The sequence below is a fragment of the Scatophagus argus genome, chromosome 8, assembly GCF_020382885.2.
Source record: "Scatophagus argus isolate fScaArg1 chromosome 8, fScaArg1.pri, whole genome shotgun sequence".
NCBI lineage: Eukaryota > Metazoa > Chordata > Actinopteri > Scatophagidae > Scatophagus > Scatophagus argus.
In genome coordinates, this window is record NC_058500.1 from 11992104 (window position 1) to 12010682 (window position 18579).

At 40.4% G+C, this 18579-nt stretch overlaps 1 protein-coding gene and 1 long non-coding RNA gene across 8 annotated transcripts in view; one reads left to right on the forward strand and one right to left on the reverse strand.

Moving 5' to 3' along the window:
• Window positions 1-5907: 5907 nt before the first annotated feature.
• LOC124062990 overlaps window positions 5908-18579 on the reverse strand; it is a 28934-nt gene continuing 16262 nt past the window's right edge. The window contains exon 4 of one of the 2 annotated variants that reach the window (XR_006844027.1): window positions 5908-7780. This is a non-coding gene — a long non-coding RNA (uncharacterized LOC124062990). Of the gene's footprint in view, window positions 7781-13659; window positions 13762-18579 lie in introns of those variants that run through there. The other variant, XR_006844029.1, reaches the window with a different exon arrangement.
• The window catches only part of LOC124062945 (putative helicase mov-10-B.1), a 36084-nt gene continuing 27691 nt past the window's right edge, over window positions 10187-18579 (forward strand). For 2 of the 6 annotated variants that reach the window (XM_046396076.1, XM_046396077.1), the window contains exons 1-21: window positions 10188-10604; window positions 10963-11168; window positions 11267-11360; window positions 11606-11753; window positions 12429-12645; window positions 12858-12935; window positions 13545-13704; window positions 13808-13962; window positions 14594-14761; window positions 14949-15055; window positions 15166-15359; window positions 15693-15796; window positions 16267-16364; window positions 16460-16558; window positions 16780-16879; window positions 17022-17139; window positions 17222-17413; window positions 17747-17815; window positions 17916-18041; window positions 18148-18236; window positions 18345-18455. In XM_046396076.1, coding sequence (XP_046252032.1) covers window positions 10581-10604; window positions 10963-11168; window positions 11267-11360; window positions 11606-11753; window positions 12429-12645; window positions 12858-12935; window positions 13545-13704; window positions 13808-13962; window positions 14594-14761; window positions 14949-15055; window positions 15166-15359; window positions 15693-15796; window positions 16267-16364; window positions 16460-16558; window positions 16780-16879; window positions 17022-17139; window positions 17222-17413; window positions 17747-17815; window positions 17916-18041; window positions 18148-18236; window positions 18345-18455 — 2657 coding nt within the window. In that variant the 5' untranslated portion in view covers window positions 10188-10580. Of the gene's footprint in view, window positions 10605-10962; window positions 11169-11266; window positions 11361-11605; window positions 11754-12428; window positions 12646-12857; window positions 12936-13544; window positions 13705-13807; window positions 13963-14593; window positions 14762-14948; window positions 15073-15165; window positions 15360-15692; window positions 15797-16266; window positions 16365-16459; window positions 16559-16779; window positions 16880-17021; window positions 17140-17221; window positions 17414-17746; window positions 17816-17915; window positions 18042-18147; window positions 18237-18344; window positions 18456-18579 lie in introns of those variants that run through there. The other 4 variants (XM_046396074.1, XM_046396073.1, XM_046396075.1 and 1 more) reach the window with 4 other exon arrangements.

An 18579-nucleotide genomic window follows, 5' to 3' on the forward strand; every position in this document is an offset into this window, starting at 1 on the left:
GTTGTGACATGCAACAATGGTTGCTGACTAAAACTTAAATTATGAAATGACTAAATATGACCTTTTTTTTCCCATGACTAAGACTAGACGGCACAGTCACTGTGTGATGTCTATGACTATATTGGCATACAATATTGTCAACACAAAAAGGAGACTTAAATACAGTTAGTAAGTAAGTAAAGTAAAAACTTTATCAATTTTTTGGGGGGCATTTACATGTTTTGACAGAAAAGAAGAGACAAAATATTGTCTGTTGCCTTTTCAGTGCAGTAGTTCCATTTACGGTGCTGCAGGGGCCATATCAGGAATACCCTGGCAATACACAATGAGCAGTAGGGACTTGGTTTCAAGTCATTTTATCGCCTGTGCAGCTCTCATTGTTTTATAATAGCGTGTTGGCTCAAAATAAATCTGAAAACCAGAACATGTGCATAGACTAGAGATTTGAAGCACATTGAAAAACTGCATTCTTAATCATTAAACCAGTTTTTCATCACGTCATGTTAAGCTAAAAGCTTATGTGAAAGGCGTTTGACAGTTTTGGTTAGAATAGATTGAAATGTTCAAGACAAAAATGTCAAAAGTTTTCATACTAAAATAGGTGTCATTTATCATTGTCTTCGACTAAAGACGTTTAGTCAACTAAATGAGGTTAACTAAACTTGATAAAAAAGCTAAGAAGGACATTTGACACAGGACAAAGACTGAGAATGAATATAAAAAGTAGCTGATAAAATTAACAAAATCAAACTGATAACAGTTGCAACCACATGGCTACTATGGATCTGCAGTTTACTATATTTTAAATGGCCCGGGTTTTTAACACTTGTGTGACAAACTTGCCCACTGTCTCATGCTGCTGCAGTATCATTATATTTGCACACATAGCTGCAATCATTGATGAAAAAGCATCAGTTATTCTCATTTCTCTCTCTCCCTCTCTCGATACTGACAGTTATGTAGATTTATCAGCCTTACGTTCAGGGTGTATTGTGTCTCAGTCTGAGCTCTTGTTGCTAAATGACAAGAAGCCTGAGAATAGAGGATGAACTTCACTCTGACAGGATTGGGCCCAACATCCAGATGGTGTGAGAGCTGACTCTCACATCCACCTCCAGCATTGACTGAGCAATAGAAAATAAAGGAAGGGTGTGAGACAGTCAGTGAGTCCAGTGGATGTATGAGAGCAAGAGAGAAATGTCTAGGGTTACTTAGAGACCTGGCGGGAATGTTTATCAGCAGATCTTAATCTGAGCAGAAAGAACAGCCTTACTCACAATTCATCATCATTACCCGCTCCACCTGCCACTTCACGCTGACCATGTCCCTCCTGCTCCTAGCTGACAGAGCTCTCTCTCTGTGGGGAATCTAGCCAGAGACCCCAACAACAATCTCCCAACAACATTTACCTTGGGGTGGTCCGGGTGTCAGCCATACGATCTGTTTTGTACACATATTCACATTTACACACCTGCAGGCTAGGATGGGACCTCCTCAGTGTCCCCCGAGCTCACCTTTCACCTGTCTGGTAAAACTCTCAGTATGTTAGCGAGCCTTTCTACTCTGTCACTCACTGTTTTTGACCAAAAGGCGTGTGTGTGTGTGTGTGTGTGTGGTGGAATGAGTTTACCCCTCAGAGCTTTTAGAGCCTGGGTACTTCTTTCCCAAAGGCTGGAGGAACAGACTGGCAAGGTCAGGGGTCATAAAGTTTGGATGTAACAACAGAGAACCTTCAGCACTATGAACGACTGCCACTGATGTGTCGCCTGTTGACACCTCCGAAACATAAACGGCTTGATCGTGTAACTAAGCTCTTCTCTGGCTAGCCAGAAAAGAGGTGAGCTTATTCAGAAGAACACCTGCTCTGCCGGATTAAAATCTGGCCTACAGTGTAGCTGCCTATAGTGTCAACTCCTCCATTCATCTTTCATCCTTTCGCTCTGCCTCTATCTGATGGGGTGGGTGTCAGCCATTAGGTATTTGGTGCAGCTTTGTTGGGAACAGGTTCGGATTGGGAGGCTGTGGGAGCAGTAGGAGGTACAGATTTATTAAGGAGCTCAGACTAATATTTACATGACCTGCCAGGACCCGAGGAGTGTAGAGACACAGAGGGAGAGAAAGTGTGGGTATGAAGTGCAGTGCACTGTGCAGGGGATTACAGAACAAAACGCTTATCTCCTGAGACCTACAGCGAAAAATGTTCAGCCCACAACACCCACAACCCATTTCTCCCTGTCTCTAAACCTTCACTGGCTGCCCCCTTTGCCCTGTCATTTCCTATAATGGTTCACATTTTATAGTCATCACAGTGTACTATCACAGCAGCAACTGCAGTTCTCTTTTCTAAGTGACTCAAAATATTGGTCCAACAGGCAAGTGGCTGCCAAATCAATTCTTTGATCTGGCAAAGAATAAATCTGGAATTTTCCTAACGATTCCCCTTCATTGGCCGAGTAGTATTTTCAGCTCTCACCCACCGTTACATGTAAAACATTTCCGGTGGTTCTATAATTGCTCCAACTACTGACACGTACAACCACATGTAGGTTGACCTCAATGAATTTTCCATGGGTAAAAAGCTGGTGTGACCTGACACAGGACCAATTTGTCACCCATAATTTATCTGTGATATAACTCACTCACTGTTAGGCCAGAAGTCAACCTTAGCGCTGGATAGCAGAATATCCCGCAGGTTTGGCTTGCTGACAGCCACCGTGAGGGTTAAGGGATAAAGAGCGTCGGCGCTGACCCTGAGTCAGACATTTAGACGGTTAGTCCCAGTGAATTGTTCTCTGCACAAGGTGTAGGCCACCATGTGACAAGGTTTGTATATGCATGTGGCAGTGCGCGTGTGTTTATCTCCTGCCCTGTGTGGGAATCTACAGACACACCTCGCAAGGCACAAACAAGAGTGACCTGGAAAAATAGTCGAAATTCCACCAACATACCAGGGAATCTGGGGGTCTGGGCTGACAATACACACTGACACACACAGACAACGAGAGACAGAGGTGTGGGAAACAGGAGAGATACAGGGTCAGGGTCAAATTGTGTAGGCCTCACAGTGAGTGATACCAGCTGACACACACTGATGCTGACACTAACAGTGATACCATGGCTACCTGGGTGACATTGATGGATAGCGCAGAACCATCCAAGCACAATCAAACCAAAACTCAGCTTGTTCCTGTGATTTTTAATCAGCACATACTACAAAAAAGGGATGTCTCCTCAAACCTCTGTCACAGAGGAAAAAGTTCTGTGCACCATCCCTACCTTAAAGGGGCTGAATGAAAAATACAACAAGGCCATTACGTCTTAAGTGGCCAGTGGATGAAAGGTGAAAGCATCTAATGAAGTGCCTACCTGTTCTCAAATGTGTTCACAACTGCGTGTTTATTGTTGCTTCAAGTGGAGAAGATGTGTTTACCACATCATTGGAGTCAATGTCCCACTCCCAGTCTGCTAGACTCCTCACCTACTTTACTAACACAAACCACTAAAGATACACATAAAATCAGTCGTACAACAAATTCCAAACTCACACCACACACACAAACAAACACTCTCCATGTGGAATGTAGAAGACCGTCTTGTTTGTGTTTGGGGTGCAGCCACTTTCACCAATTTTCATTTTCCTGCTCATCTTCTCAGAATATATATGTAGAATATATTTTTTGTAATTCTTAATTGTGCCAGTGAAGAATTAGAAAAAAATTGGGATTATCTTTGTCTTTATATGTGTCCTTTCCCTGTCAGTGTGCTGGTGACTACAGCCCAGTACAGCAGAAACAAGCCTCCACACAACCCAAGAATGGGCTTCACCTTCTACCAGGACTGAGATAACTGATCAAGAGCAAGGACACAGTACAGTAGCCTCAGTCACTCAGTAAACACTGGTAAACAGAGCAAGCGGTCGGCATGAAATGGACGAATACTCCACACGAAACATTTACACAGAGCTGCCACAGGAACAATATCATTTCAGTTTTACAATAAAGTGCTGGTGTAACAAAAACACCAGAGGGGAAACTCATCTATCCTTCTCTCCATTCAGAGTTGTTTATGCTTGGGCCCCCCTACTTTCCGTAAAGAGATAATTCAATCAAGCATCGAAGAGCTTTCACACGGGCTTAACCCACTTTTAATGATAACAAAACCCAAATTTGGAGCCTGATGTCGTATATGTAGAGGTTGTTTTTTTTTATTTTCCTGCATTGTGTTTTCTGCACTTTCTTCATGCAGATATCACCTTACACTTTGAAACCTGAGGTAAGTTTCAAATGGGAAGCACAACACGAAAATTATGCAAAAGGTGAAGCAAACGTTTTCTATTTTAAAGTTATTTTTTTTACTGCAGATTCTACTGAATATCAAGGGGCCATAAAGACACTACAACAGGATAAAACAGGTAAAACAATTATGACACACTACACTAGATATGATACACTCCGCCTTGTCTTGGCAACGCGATGCTGTGTCCACCATCTCCTCCTCCTCCAGTACCTAAAGCCATCTACTCTACTGACTGTGTTTTAATGTTCCTCAGAGTGGAAAATGGCTCCTCTCATGCAGAGACTGGGAGCAGGTAACAGCACAAACGTCACTGTACCAGGTGTACATTAAAGAGCATACGTCCATCACTGGAACATTTGTAAATGAATATACGCATGCATGCACTGACACCAGGTACACACATACATATCCTGTATACAGTGTTATGCACACTGTATACAAACACTAAAACAAACTCAGATGCTTTTTAAAGGCTCTTCGTGATGAATACCTTGATATAAAGGTATAGTATGATGAAAAATTGATACAAGACACCTGGAAAAAGGTTTTCATCCTGGCTACCCAGTACTAATATGTATGTATGTATGTGTGTGTGTGTATGTATGTATGTGTTTTTGCATGTGTACACATGCAAAACATGGGCAGCATGATTTTTGTTCTCACTATATCTCCATTATTGGCTTGGAGCTCCATCTCTGTCAAGTGTTTGAACCGGGATAGTTTAGGGGAGAGTAAACAACAGTCTAATGTGTTTATCAAACACTAAAGCACACACCAACAGCTGTTTACCACACAGAGAGCCGAGCTGCGTACAACAACAACAGCACGAGGAACATGTAATCGGATGGAGGTATATAAGGGAAGGTGATGTTGATGGGGTTTGTGTCTTGCCTTGGTTATAGGAATCTGGCAATATGGCCACCCTGTATGGCAGGAAATCCAGCTGCTGAAACAAGCTGCCTCATCCTATATTTGAGCGTCAACAAGCGAGAGTGAGGGAGACAGAACCAAAACTGTTTATGCTAGAAAAGCCTCCCACTCCTGGGAAACAAATCAATAAACATAGTTCCACTTTACAGCAATACACCATCCCGGACTAAACTACAAGCAGTGACATACGTAGGAAACCTACAGAAACAGTTAACCACCGTGGATATACATGTAAGGATGTCATCACCAGGACAATTCACTGCTTTGTTATGGCAGACCAGTCCCACAGTTTTCACTAAAATCTAATCAGTTCATCACGAAATTCCCTCCAGGCACTGCTGAGATATTGCATTCATGAGAATGGGATGTACTGATGGAAGAAAAGCAAAAACTCAATGCCTACTGGCCAAGGCTGTCCCTGGGACGGAGACATAAACACAAGCAAGGGATCATTTAAAGGGATTATACTTAACACAAATATTAAAACAACGTATGAAACATGACTGTAAGTGAGGTGGTCATGAGGTCCATGACACAAGTAGATGTAATCCTGCAACTTCCTACTTGTCCTCACACATAAACAACAAGGAGAATCACAGCATGCAGTCTGATGTGTTTTGCCTGCTACACTGGATGGCTCTAGCATTACTTATTTCGATTTGCGCATTTTTACTGTCAACACTGTTTGAGCGTCTTGGCCAAATGCATATGTGTATCAAAATTCTCTGAAACAGATAATTAATTTCACATAGCACATCCATGTTTCCATGTTCCTTTGATCTCCAGGTCATGATCTGGAAAATAATTAAAAATACAAGATTTTTTAAAAAAAATATTTTGGCATTTTGGGAAATATGTTCTTTCCCTTTCTTGTTGAGAGTTAAATCAGAAGGTTGATACTGCTGTCAAGCCAGTATGGTGAATATGAAGCCAGCGTCAGCAGCTTGGTCGCTTAGCTTAGCTTAGCACCATGACTGGAAACAGAGGGAAACATCTAGTCTGTCTCCATCCAAAGGTTAACAAAATCCTACTACCAGTACCTCTAAAGTTCAGTAATTAACCCATTATATCTTGTTAACTGAAACCATACAGGAGTTTGAAATGACACATCATGGTCTTATGTTGGTTTGCTGCAGGGACTATTTCTTGGGTGGGTGTAGCAACTTCTGTGATTCTTGGCAACTTCATGGTGACAAGACCCCACTTTAAAGCATCTAATGTTTTTACACATTGGTTTTTGTTCAGATTAAACAAACAAGATGAAATAGCATTTGATGTGCTATTTAATCCTGTTTGTTTAATCTGATGTACTTGTTTTAGTGTTTGTATATAGTATGTGTGTGTGCATAGTGGAGCAGTGGACAGTTGCAGTATTTCAAACATGTATCTGAGTTTGTGTCATGGGCAGACCTCACGCATCGCTGCCGGCAGATATATTTTTTCATTATTGTTTCATCCTCATGTTAGACTTTATTGGAACTCTTATTTTTATTTTAGATAGCCTTTAGTAATTGAATGTAGTATGCGTGTATTATGAGTGCATAATGGAGTTTATGGAAGTCCATTTGCATTACCTCACCTTGAAGGGCAGGTCCATTATTTTGAGGTTTTTCAGAATCAGAATCAGAAATACTTTATTGATCCCTAGCAGAAATTGGGTTGTCACAGTTGCTCCAACCAAGATTAGAAGTCTAAAGGCCAAGGAGTAATAATAAAAATAGAAATAAGAGAATACTGTTCCAAGTTAACGTTTTCTGACGTGACTTGACGTTGCTAAATATAAACCACCTCGCTTGCCTGCGCCCTTGTGGCTTTGTGAGCCTCAGGTATGTGTATGTCTGAACATGGCGAGAGGCGCCATTTAAACACACATGGACACAGGGTCAGACCCGAGAGCAGGAAAAAGCATACATTTGGACTGTCCAGCAATGCTGCAGCAATGACTGTTTTTGTGCTTTTGAATGCAACCACCTCGAAACATTTAGAGTACAACATTGCACTGATTCACTGCTTTGTTCCCTCTCTCTATTCACTCTATGGCTTGCTCAACTGCTGCTGCTGTCAGTCTGTCTCCCTCAATGAGCCGGAGAGTAGCTTTGAATCGTGTTTGCACAAGCCACGATCGTAGCCAATTGCTAAGCAGCAAGCGTTCAGGATTCATGCCTCTCTTCCTGATTATGTGTCTTCACGGTCAACTCAGAATTTGCATTACCTTTAGTGGCAGCATCCGTTTTACTGTCAAAATCATCACCATCGCCATCAACTGTCTAGTCTTCACACACACACACGATCATTACCTTGAGTAGCATTCATCATGCAGCACCAACTGTAAGGAGGATGTGTGGTTGAGGGGGTCTACAGTGCAGGACGGAGCCAAGAAGAGAGAGGCCTCTCTGGTGTGAGCAGGGCAGGATGAATGTGGTGCTCAGCCCTCATCTGGATCCAGGAAAGAGTGAGATGCAAGGAGGCATGGTAGGAGATAAGTCCACTCCAGTGATCTCAATAGGATACTTCAGTACAGGCACAGCTCTCACCCTGAGCACTGTCTGTCTGCCTGTAATGACAGAGAGAGACAAGGAGAGAGGGACTTTGATAAAATCAGCTTGGATTGAGATTCTTAATGTGATCACAACTAAGTCCAACTAAAAACTACTTGCTTTAGTCAGTCATTACTGTCACTCTTTGTCTGGCTGGAATCAAATACACATTAACAAAGCACTGGTGTGATATCAGCATCTAAAAAAGGTAACGTCACAGTGTACGAGTGTTTGTGTGTGTGTGTGTGTGTGTGTGTATGCAGGCTGCAAGTACAGTGACAAAGACAGATTGGGTGTCTGAGAGGGACAGATAGCCTTACAGCCAACCTCCACTCACTCATTGAGTGAGATAAAGAGGAACACGAACACACACAGACACACACACAAACTCCTCCACTGGCATCCAACCAATCGTGTTGAGAAATAACTCAGACCTTAACATGGACAAATAGGTGTGGATAAGGCCTGCAACGGGTCTGCTGAAAATTGCCGATTCATCACAAATTTCAAACAAACAGATTAGGAGAAGACTGTTGTGGTACTGAAATGGACTTATAGGATTTGTCGGTGTATACACTCTGCCGTGCTCTGTGGGACCAGGGAGGGTATGCGAGTATGAGAGTGTGTGAGGGTGCCAACACAGTGACAGGCCATTCTTCTACACACAGGTTTTCAACAAGCTCTTATCTCTCCTCTGCTCTCTCCTCATCCATCCCCTTGTTCCTTCCTCTCCTGGACGAAATGCCCCTTTGATTAACATTTCCATCACAAATAGGCTTGTTGCATGCAGCCTATTTGTCAGAAAGGCAGTGTTATAATAGGCAAGAGCCTTTAAACAGATGCAGTGCATCGCCAGAAAACTGGGCACAAATAGAAAAGCAGTGTGGTGGCTTTGTGTTCGTGGGAGGGGTGTTACTGTGTTTCCTTGTGACCTCAGTGGCCCAGGCTGTCTGTCTATTAGAGCAGGGGCTATTAGACCATCAGAAAGTGGGAGCATCCCCTCTCAACATCGTGATAAGATCAAGGCATTCCGTCGGCCAGAGCGGTCATTACCCTGCTCCCTAGTCCATAATGTCCCTCCCATTAAAACACCCTGTTGTAATGGAAATCCAGCTGTGATCATTTAGGTAATTTCTTGGCCCTGCTGACTCTCTGGATCATTGACACGCACACACAAAAACACAGAATGCATCGACATGTCGTCTGATAAACAGTTGTACATGCACACTGCTGTTTGGGGCACTTGGTCTTTCTCACACGCACAAATATACATGCAGAAACAAGCTCTGCTGTCTGTGCGTGAGTCCGACTCATGTGGGGTCATGGCCGCCAGGACAGCGAGATGATCACGGAGTCACAGTTGAAGCAGCAGGACTCATAACAGAGTGTACAGTAAGACAAACCGGACAGCTGAGTCATCACGCAGTCTGACAGAATTCAGCTTCAAACACAAACATGGATAAGCAGAAAGATAGGAGGCTGACAGAAAGACACACACAAACAGACACACGCATAGCACTAACACTGATCAGAATAAACAAACACCTCTGGTTGTTGTGAAGATTTTTTGTCAAACACACTCATCCCCTCGTTCCCCTAATCTTCATTTCACCTATTCCGAACTTTCATCAGAGTCATCAGTAGACACCTCCTATGTTCAGATACAAATACACACAAACCTCACAACACAGCATAAAGACTTACCAAACTGTCTACTTCTGAACACTTAGTTTGATTGTATTTGGTGCAACGACAGTAAAATCTTGACACTTGAAATATGAGCTAAACCTACCTGAAGTAATACTATCATGATAACTATTATGGTAATTTTTCTCGCTTCATCGAATCCCCCTTACTTCTTACTGTTTAACATCACTAAGGCCATAAGATAAAGCAACTAACAACAACTAAGCTTATTTGACAGGCAGCATCTCTTTTTCTTTTATTTCCTGAGGCTTTTCTGAAGACATTCTTTACTTCATGTGACTGAATTTATTTCTCACTTTACAATTAAAACAGCAACCCATACTGGTCTCTTCATGTGTAGACAAAAATTTCACAAATATAACAAATATATTAACCCAAAACAAACTGAAATACTTATAGAATTATTGCACTGCTACCAAAATAAAGGGGCCAAGTCTGTCAAATCAAACATAATTTTATATACCACCTGTTGACACTGCAAACAAATTATCTCAATAATAAATTACAAAAGAGAAAGTGCAGGTTACTATAATGTACAGTAGCTAATGATAGACCTACCTACCAGACATTACTCAGAGTATTTTACAGCCACAAGTATCTACTTAAACAGGTTGGGCTAAACTAAGTCTGCGCTGCCCCCTAGTGACTAAAGTTTGAATTTAAGAAACTGAAACGTTAATCAAGTCAGCTGCTTCAGGGTCAAAGCGTTCCTGTGCTTTCACGCCCTTTCTCACAGGGGACTTAATCAAGAGTAAAACCTTTACTCTCCTTCTCATGTGGTCCATGTTGTGCCTGTGAGTCTCTCAGGAACCGAATTGTGAGTGACGCGTTTTGCGCCACCTCTTTAAAGTATGCCAGAAGTTGAGAATAATTAATTTTGGCGAAGATTTTGGTCATTACAGCTGTTCATTTCGTTCACGCATGCGCGAGAACACAACGTTCACTTTTGATGGAAAAACTAATCGAACGTAAATCGCAGAAGAAGCACGTGGAAACTCTACAAGCTGCGTCACATGCTGTTGCTAGGATACACTCAGCCTGGGAATCTGATTACCTTCAAATCAAAGCGTAACTCAAAAGTTTAAATCCACATTGTCAGCCTGGTTTCCCATGCCGCTACCTGTTCACCAAAAAGTAAGATAATCCAGCTTTACTGTGTATATTTGGGTTTGTTTATTTGACGTTTATTTCACATTTGTCGCCTCTCCATTTAAGCTAAACTAGTTTTGATAAGAGGAGGAGTGGAGGAGTGACTGCTTATTGCTTGCAGCAGTTAATTGATTAGCATAAGACTTATTTGTTAAGCACCTCTGAGTGTTTTGATGGAAGGTTTGACATTACATGTAACATGAGTGTGTAAAAAGCCAGAACCTCTGGGATCAAATAACTGATGAAATGCTAATGTCAGTACCAAGGTTTTAGGGATAATCACAGTATACTCATACTGCAGATAGTGGGTTGACAATCCCCTCTGTTTTTTTTGTACCATCAGGACCAAATGAGCTTTCTCTACAAACAGGAAGAGCAATCACAGATGTTGCCTGCAGTATGGCCTGCCAGCGCCAGGGACACAGTACCAGGAAGTTCTGGTTACCAGGATGGGCCACACCATACATCTGTTGCCGAAGTACAGGCTCAGCAGGCACGCCAAAAAATTGAAGCCCGTAAAACAGTGGCAAAATTATTCCAGCAATACAGGTAAGAAAGCCTTCCATTACAATTCTGAAGCTCAGACAGATTTAAAGTTGTATTCTGTGTAGATTTTGCTTCATATAGCCTGTTGTCCACCATAACAGGGATCAGCTAATCTCCAACAAATATGAGGTCACCGTGACATCAGATCCTGTGTCAACAGAAGAGAAGATCTGCCTCACTGTGTATGAAAATAAGGTGAGACTTACAAGCCATGATTTTTAAAGTCTAACCAGGATCCTGTTGAATATACACACTTTGTATGGTATTAACTCTTAATCGAGACCATTTTAATCCTATATAGTAAAATTTATCAAAGCAGGTTTTTTGATTGGTTCAAAAACATGACAAAAACAGTTATTTGTTTGTGTGGACATGCATTTTTTTCATGTCTGTAGTGATAATGCTGACAGTTTGCATATAACATATTTCCTGTCCAACAGAAAGTCATACATTTCACTGTGAAGAACTCTGGTGTCACAGCAGTTTATTTAACTTTTTGGTCCGCTGTCCTTGTAAAGAACATTTTCACTGTTAGAGACTGTCATGGAAACAATATCAAGACTATCAACAAACACACTCTTCAACCAGGTATGAGTCATGTGGCCCACCTACAAGACAGTCTATACAGTTTTCATTGGTTGTTGATATCGATACCAGTGACGAATGAGCCATTTCCAGTAATAGTCCATATCATGTACACCATTCTTGATTGTTGATTCACAAGGAGAAAGAATACAAACAGCACAAGCATAGTGGATAACCTACCTTGAATTGAGGATTTTGTAAAACCAAAAACAAAGGCTCATCTAATGTCCATAATATGTCAAGTATGTAAAAGAAATATGAAGAGGTAATTCAGCAAATTCAAATGAAACAGGAGGTGTCACTTGCTGGCCCTAAATAGTCAAAATTCTGAACAATTAAAATATTAAGTAATTAATATTTTCTATCCAGTTGTGACAAGTTATTCTTCATAACCCTCTTGCAAAATCCACCAGAAAGTCAGGTGTAAGGCAAAGTCTAGCATATATATAATATATATGCTATATATATAATATAAATCCTACATCTAGCATGTATAATAGAAAACAAAGATGGTTATTGTGATTTAATGTGTTTATATTTAATACATGACAAAAATCCAGTTATTAGAATCTCTCCAGTTTGGAAAAATTTGCTATTTTAATTCATTTTTCACAAAGCAACATTACTGCATATAACTAATTTCTTCATCTTTTTTATTTCTTCCTATGTCATTTCTAGGAGAGACATATGAAATCAAGGTCCATTTCCACTCTCTCCATGCAGGCTTCTATGAACAGTTATTAGTCTTTAATTTTGAAACATGCCAGCAGTTCTCAGATACCTTTGAGATCATGCGCCTCTTGGAGGTCATACATCTGACATCTCTTAGTGAAGAGCCCTCCCAAAAAGCCACAGACTCATTGTGCCAAAGTGTATTGTCTAACCTTAAGAAAGGGTAAGTAAATATCATGTAATAATTATGTTATCTATTATGCTGTACATCATTACTTAGTGAATTTACAGAAATTACCACGAAAGGCTGAATGATCATTTATACTGTCATCTGATTCCCCATTTTAATTTACATACTGCAGATTGCAAAGTGTATTGGTCATCTAAGTTAGTGTTGTCCTGTGTTCTGTCTTTGTTTTTCCACTCCTGTTTTAGAATGAGCCTACTAACTTCTGTCATTCCTTTGAAGAAATATGGGATACCCCATGGTATAAAATACAGTAAAGAAGACGTGTATGTATTTTCATGTGCACACACAGAGAAGGTGAACATAATTTGTACCAATTTACTGTATTAAATTAAACCAACACTGTGGCATATTGTATCATGCTTCAATGAGTCAAACATGAGATCACAGTATAGTATATAAGATTTTTACCGCTAAGAAAATTAAAATAAGTCTATCATTAAATAAAGATTCATCTTCAAAATAGTTTCATTTCACCCTGAGCAAGGAGTTGTTAACATTACATAAACAGCACTCTGCTGCTGTGATTGGAAAAATAAAATATAACCAGTTCTTTTCAGTATTTTTCATCTTTACAGCCATTTTAAATGTGACGGACAACCTTAATACAAAGACAAAAAGATCAGCATGTTAAGGTTACTAGTTTGTAGGGTACATATGCAAGATTCTGAACTTTGATGAGAAAATTTCAGGGTCAAGGTGTCCAGCACAAAGCTGACCTACTGTAAGTAAAATGCAAGGAAAATTCACCAACAAGCCATATGCTTTCAGTGCAGGAAACACAACATTAGTGGCCTAATGTTATAACTTCACACGTCTGCCATGGCTGTTTATGTATTAATCCAATTTTTTCAATTTTTCAATTTTCTCTTTAGGGACCTGCTGGGTCCTCTGAACTGGGAGAACTACTCCCAGAGGTTTCACATGCTGCTGCATCTGGAGGAGCACCAGCAGAAGACAAACATTGAGAAATACAATCAGGATAATGTGCCCCTGTTTGCATGCAAAAGCACCACTGACCTTGTAATTATGCAGGTGATGCTCCTCACTCAATAAGAAACCACTGTCACTGTGGAACTCTCACCTCAACAACTGAGAATGAAACAGTATGTTACACATAAAATTTTTGTGTCATCAGATTGCAGGTGTCTCTAAAAGTACAGTACTGAAGCCATCCGGGGTCCGTGTGCAGGTGGTTCCCTTGGTGGTTACCAACTTCGAACCTGTTCATTATTACACTGGATGGCTTCAACATGTGGAGGGGGAGCTGATCTACCTGCAGTTCGATAAAGAGTAAGAACAGATAATTGTCTGAAAAAAGTGGAAAATGGGATTTAATGATGAATCGACTTAGACTTTGACAGAAATTATTTTTTTGTTTGGTGGTATATCTGTCCATTTAAATTAAATATATATGTAGATATATCACTGTACTGCTGCAGAAATATATTAATCTAAATTATTGAGAGACAGATTTGTATAATAGCATGTGGTTCCAACTCTAGTGTTTTCCACTTGTTTTCATTTTGAAATTCTCTTGGTTCACAACTAGTCTAAGCTGCAAGTTTAATTTACAAGTTAAAGCTACTTTAAAGTTTAAGGCTTGACTGACATAGGTTCACACCTTTTGGGTTGTTGACTCTGTGGCCCTGGTAAATGTGAGGAAAAGTAAGATACATGTTTCAGTGACACCGACGAGCGGTTCTTCTCTTGGCAGGTGTGATTAAAAAGCAGGGGAAAGTAGTTGTCCTGTTATTTCAAGCACTGTTCAAATTTCAGATGGGGCATTAACAATGCCTCATGGTTTCAATGTTGTTTGAAGTTCACTATGTTTTTTTGTTTCTTACGCAATGTGCACCGGTTGAATTTGTTAAATTGTTCAACCCGTAATACCACAAATGATTGTGTGTGAATTTGAACGCAGTTTCCTGAGGTGTTTCAAGGAGGGCATGAGGGTCCGTGCTTTGTTTGCCATCAACCGCATAAGCCTACGACTTCAGCACAGAGCAGCAGTGCTGATATATGAGCACAGACTGAAGGAGGTGCTGTTCCCTACTGGACAACATTCTGTCAAGCATTCACATTTACACAGGTCAGAATAGCCCAAGGTCATCAGTACAGGGAAAACATTCAAAACGTGATACTCATACTTGAGTACTGTCTTAGTGAATCTGTGTTCTTTTTATCAAGTCTGTCCCTAAAATTCTGTATTCTCTGTGCATGTAAACACCAACTCCCCTAACTGCCACTTAACTGCACCTCTGTCCGTCTCTCATCAGCCTACCAGGGGTTGAGGGCAACCCAGAACAGTGCACAGCTGTTCATTACATTGTAGCTGGTACTGCAAAACCTGCCCCTTACCTGGTATTTGGTCCACCTGGCACAGGTGCTGTATAAGCATGTGTGAGTGTGTGTGTATGTGTGTGTGAATTCCCACTGGTGTCTGAGTGTTGATTTTATTTACATTCAGAATGTATTTTCACATGTGTTTGTCAGGCAAAACAGTGACTTTGGTGGAAGCCATCAAACAGATAGTGAAAACCCAGAATTCGTGCCACATACTGGCTTGCGCTCCTTCCAACAGCGCAGCTGATCATCTGTGTGAGAAGATTCTGGAAAAAAAGATTCGGGGAGTGTTTCGCTTGTATGCGTTCAGTTTCCCTGTGAGAAATATTTCCCCAAAAATAAAGGTCTGGGTTATTCTTGTTGGGTTTTTTTTTATTTTTCAACTTCCTTCCACACACAAATGCGGACACACAGCAGAACTGCTTCACCTACTTTTAGTAACACCTATCAATCTTTGATATCCTGTTGTTTTAAGTAAATCCTGATTGTATTATGTCCTGCCCCAACATCTATGTCTCGCTAGGGAAGTAATGAAATTAGTGAAGAAAGATGTTTAACTGTGTATGTAGTATTACTTAGTCTCGTTCAGTCTTATCAAATTCTTGCCTCTGCATATCTATGTACAGTGTATATGTGTTTGTGGATAAATGTATATATGTTCTTTGTTCCTTCCATAGCCACATTGCAACCTGGACATCAGTAACAACAACATTATTCTTCCTCCTAAAAAAGTGCTGTTGAGGTATAAGGTCATGGTAACCACCTTGATTACCGCTGGAAGGTACAGTAGCTAAAGCAATGAATTACTATTTGATTCTGAAATTCTATCATACTATTAAATTTACAACAAAAATACGTTGTAACGCTCGTTATCATTGATTATTTTGATGTGTCACAGCAGAAAGGTGTAATTAATACTATTGTAATAGAATTAATATAACTGTAATAGAATTTTGAGTGTACTACACCTTTAGACTTTGTGGAAATGAACTACAGTACCCTAATGTGACAAAAGATGCTGCTGTCCTCAGTGGGTTCCTTATCTGCTGCTTGAGCCGCTCACATGGACACTCAATGACCACTCATGCAGTCATTATTAGAGTGCTTTCTTTTGTAGGTACAAGCTGCAACTGTCTTCATTGCAAGAAGGTTCTTGAGCCTTCATGTCAAAAACCACTTGTTAATACAACTGTAATTCCCTTATCTAAATATTAAAATTCACACACTTTTTCTCTTTCCCTATCTTTTCAGGCTAGTGACAGCAGGGATTAATCCAAGTCATTTCACTTATATCTTTGTGGATGAGGCAGGCCAGGCTATAGAAACAGAGTGTGTCATTCCTTTAGCAGGTAGCAATTGCCAGGTGGCATTTTATTACTGTAGTCTTTACATATTTGATATTCTGTATAGCGTGTCCCTTAACATTGCTTTGTTTACCCCATAGGTTTAATGAAACCACACACATGTCAGGTAGTGCTGGCCGGAGACCCTAAACAGTTAGGCCCAGTCATCACATCCACATTAGCAGAGGAAAGTGGCCTGGGTGAGCACTGTGTTTTAAACAAAGGGTGTGATGTTTCTAAACAATCTAACAGTTACATCAACTGTTTGATGTAAGGTTTAACTAATGCAAAATCTGAAAATAACAGTGAAAGTTCAAGATCTATTGAGCTACTAAAAGATGTTGACCTTTCACCTAAATGCCAGCCAAATACTTATTATTGCTCTCACATCAGGAAGTTAGAAGACATTTGCTTTGCGCAGGTTTGTCCTTGTTGGAGCGTCTGATGAATAACATCGACCTTTACAAGTCACATGACGGGTTCAACAACCGCTTTATCACCAAATTACTGAGGAACTATAGGTGTGGTAATGGTGATGCATACATTTTGCTTTACGCCACTCTTTGGTATCTCTGTCCATTTGCCCATGAATCATCTAATCCTGTCCCTTGTTTGCATTTTTCCATGGTTTATTTTTCCTCTTTTCCTCTTACGCTTTCTCAGATCCCATCCTGCAATTCTGAAAATTCCCAATGAGCTCTTTTATAAAGGAGAACTTCAAGCATATGCAGATAAAAAGAGATGTAGTTCATTTTGCAAATGGGAACACCTGCCCAAAAAAGTAATGTAGTCAAGTACACATGCACACATTTTTTTTCTCTATCCCTCGCCATCTCATTCTCATTTCTCTTTCCATGTTTCAGGGTTTCCCTCTGATCTTCCATGGAGTGGCAGGTACTGATGAACGTGATGCCGACAGTCCCTCTGCTTACAACATGGCAGAGGTGGAGGTGATAAAGGAGTACTTAAAATCCCTTATTGACCATTTTCACAAAAATGACATGGCCACAATTGAACCAAGAGAAATTGGCATCATTACCCCATACAGAAAACAGGTATGTTATTTCGATAATCCAACAAAGGGCAAATAGGTTTTTGTCTGTTTGAATTGTGCCATGAATTACATGTGATCTTTGTTAGCTTAAAAGCACAGTTGCTGTTCCGTCCAAGAAATCAAATTCAGAATAAGAACATGTTTACAAAAATCAGGGAAGTCGATGAGGCAAAAACAATGTGTATACACAAACACACACACACACATTGTTTTTGCGCTGTTTCCAGTTAAGTAATTGTCAAAAAGGATGAATTAATTATCACCTATTTTATTTATGTTTTAGACAGTGTACCAATGTTTTCATAATATGGATTGTACTGTTGTGTACTGACAGGTGGAGAAAATCCAGAATGCCCTCAAGACTGATAAAGATCTCAAGAAGGAAAACCTGGAAAACATAGTGGTATGGAGATACAAAATTATGTCTAGTCTGTATTCTTTGCAAAACACTTTTGAGAGAGATTTTGGAACTGCATTAACGGACCTTGTTTGTGTTTTCATAGATTGGCTCAGTGGAGAATTTTCAGGGTAAAGAGTTTAGCGTGATTCTGTTGTCTACGGTGCGTAGCACTCCCAAACTGAGTGCAAGTAAGCAACAGTTCACTCTAGGCTTTGTTGATAATGAGAAGGTGAGAAACACTACACAAGCAAAAAGCACATTCTTATTTTAGATTTCTGAGAACCTTGTTGTTTATCATTTGTTTACATCCACACGAATTGAAATTATGTCATCAGAGGTTTAATGTGGCACTGACCAGAGCAAAATCCTTACTGATTGTCATTGGAGACCCCAGAATTTTGAAAACTGACAAAATCTGGAACAAGTAAGAATTTATGACCTCATCAGTCTAATTCTTGTTCTTCAGTGGAAAATGAGGGGTTGTACAAATACAAATCCTCTACATGCCTCATACACTGACCTCTCTTTTTAGATTTGTTAATTACTGCTACAAAGAAGGGGCTTACCGAGGTATTGCAGTCTCTGATGAAGAGGAAGAGGAAGAGGAAGATACACTCAATAATGTACACTCACAGAACCTCTGGTAATTTGCATATTCACACAGATTCACACACATTGCACTGTATGGCCTTCCTTTGTCTGAAAATAGTCTTGAAGACTAAGGGCTGTTTGGGTTCTTGGTCCACCTTTGATCTAGACACCATATG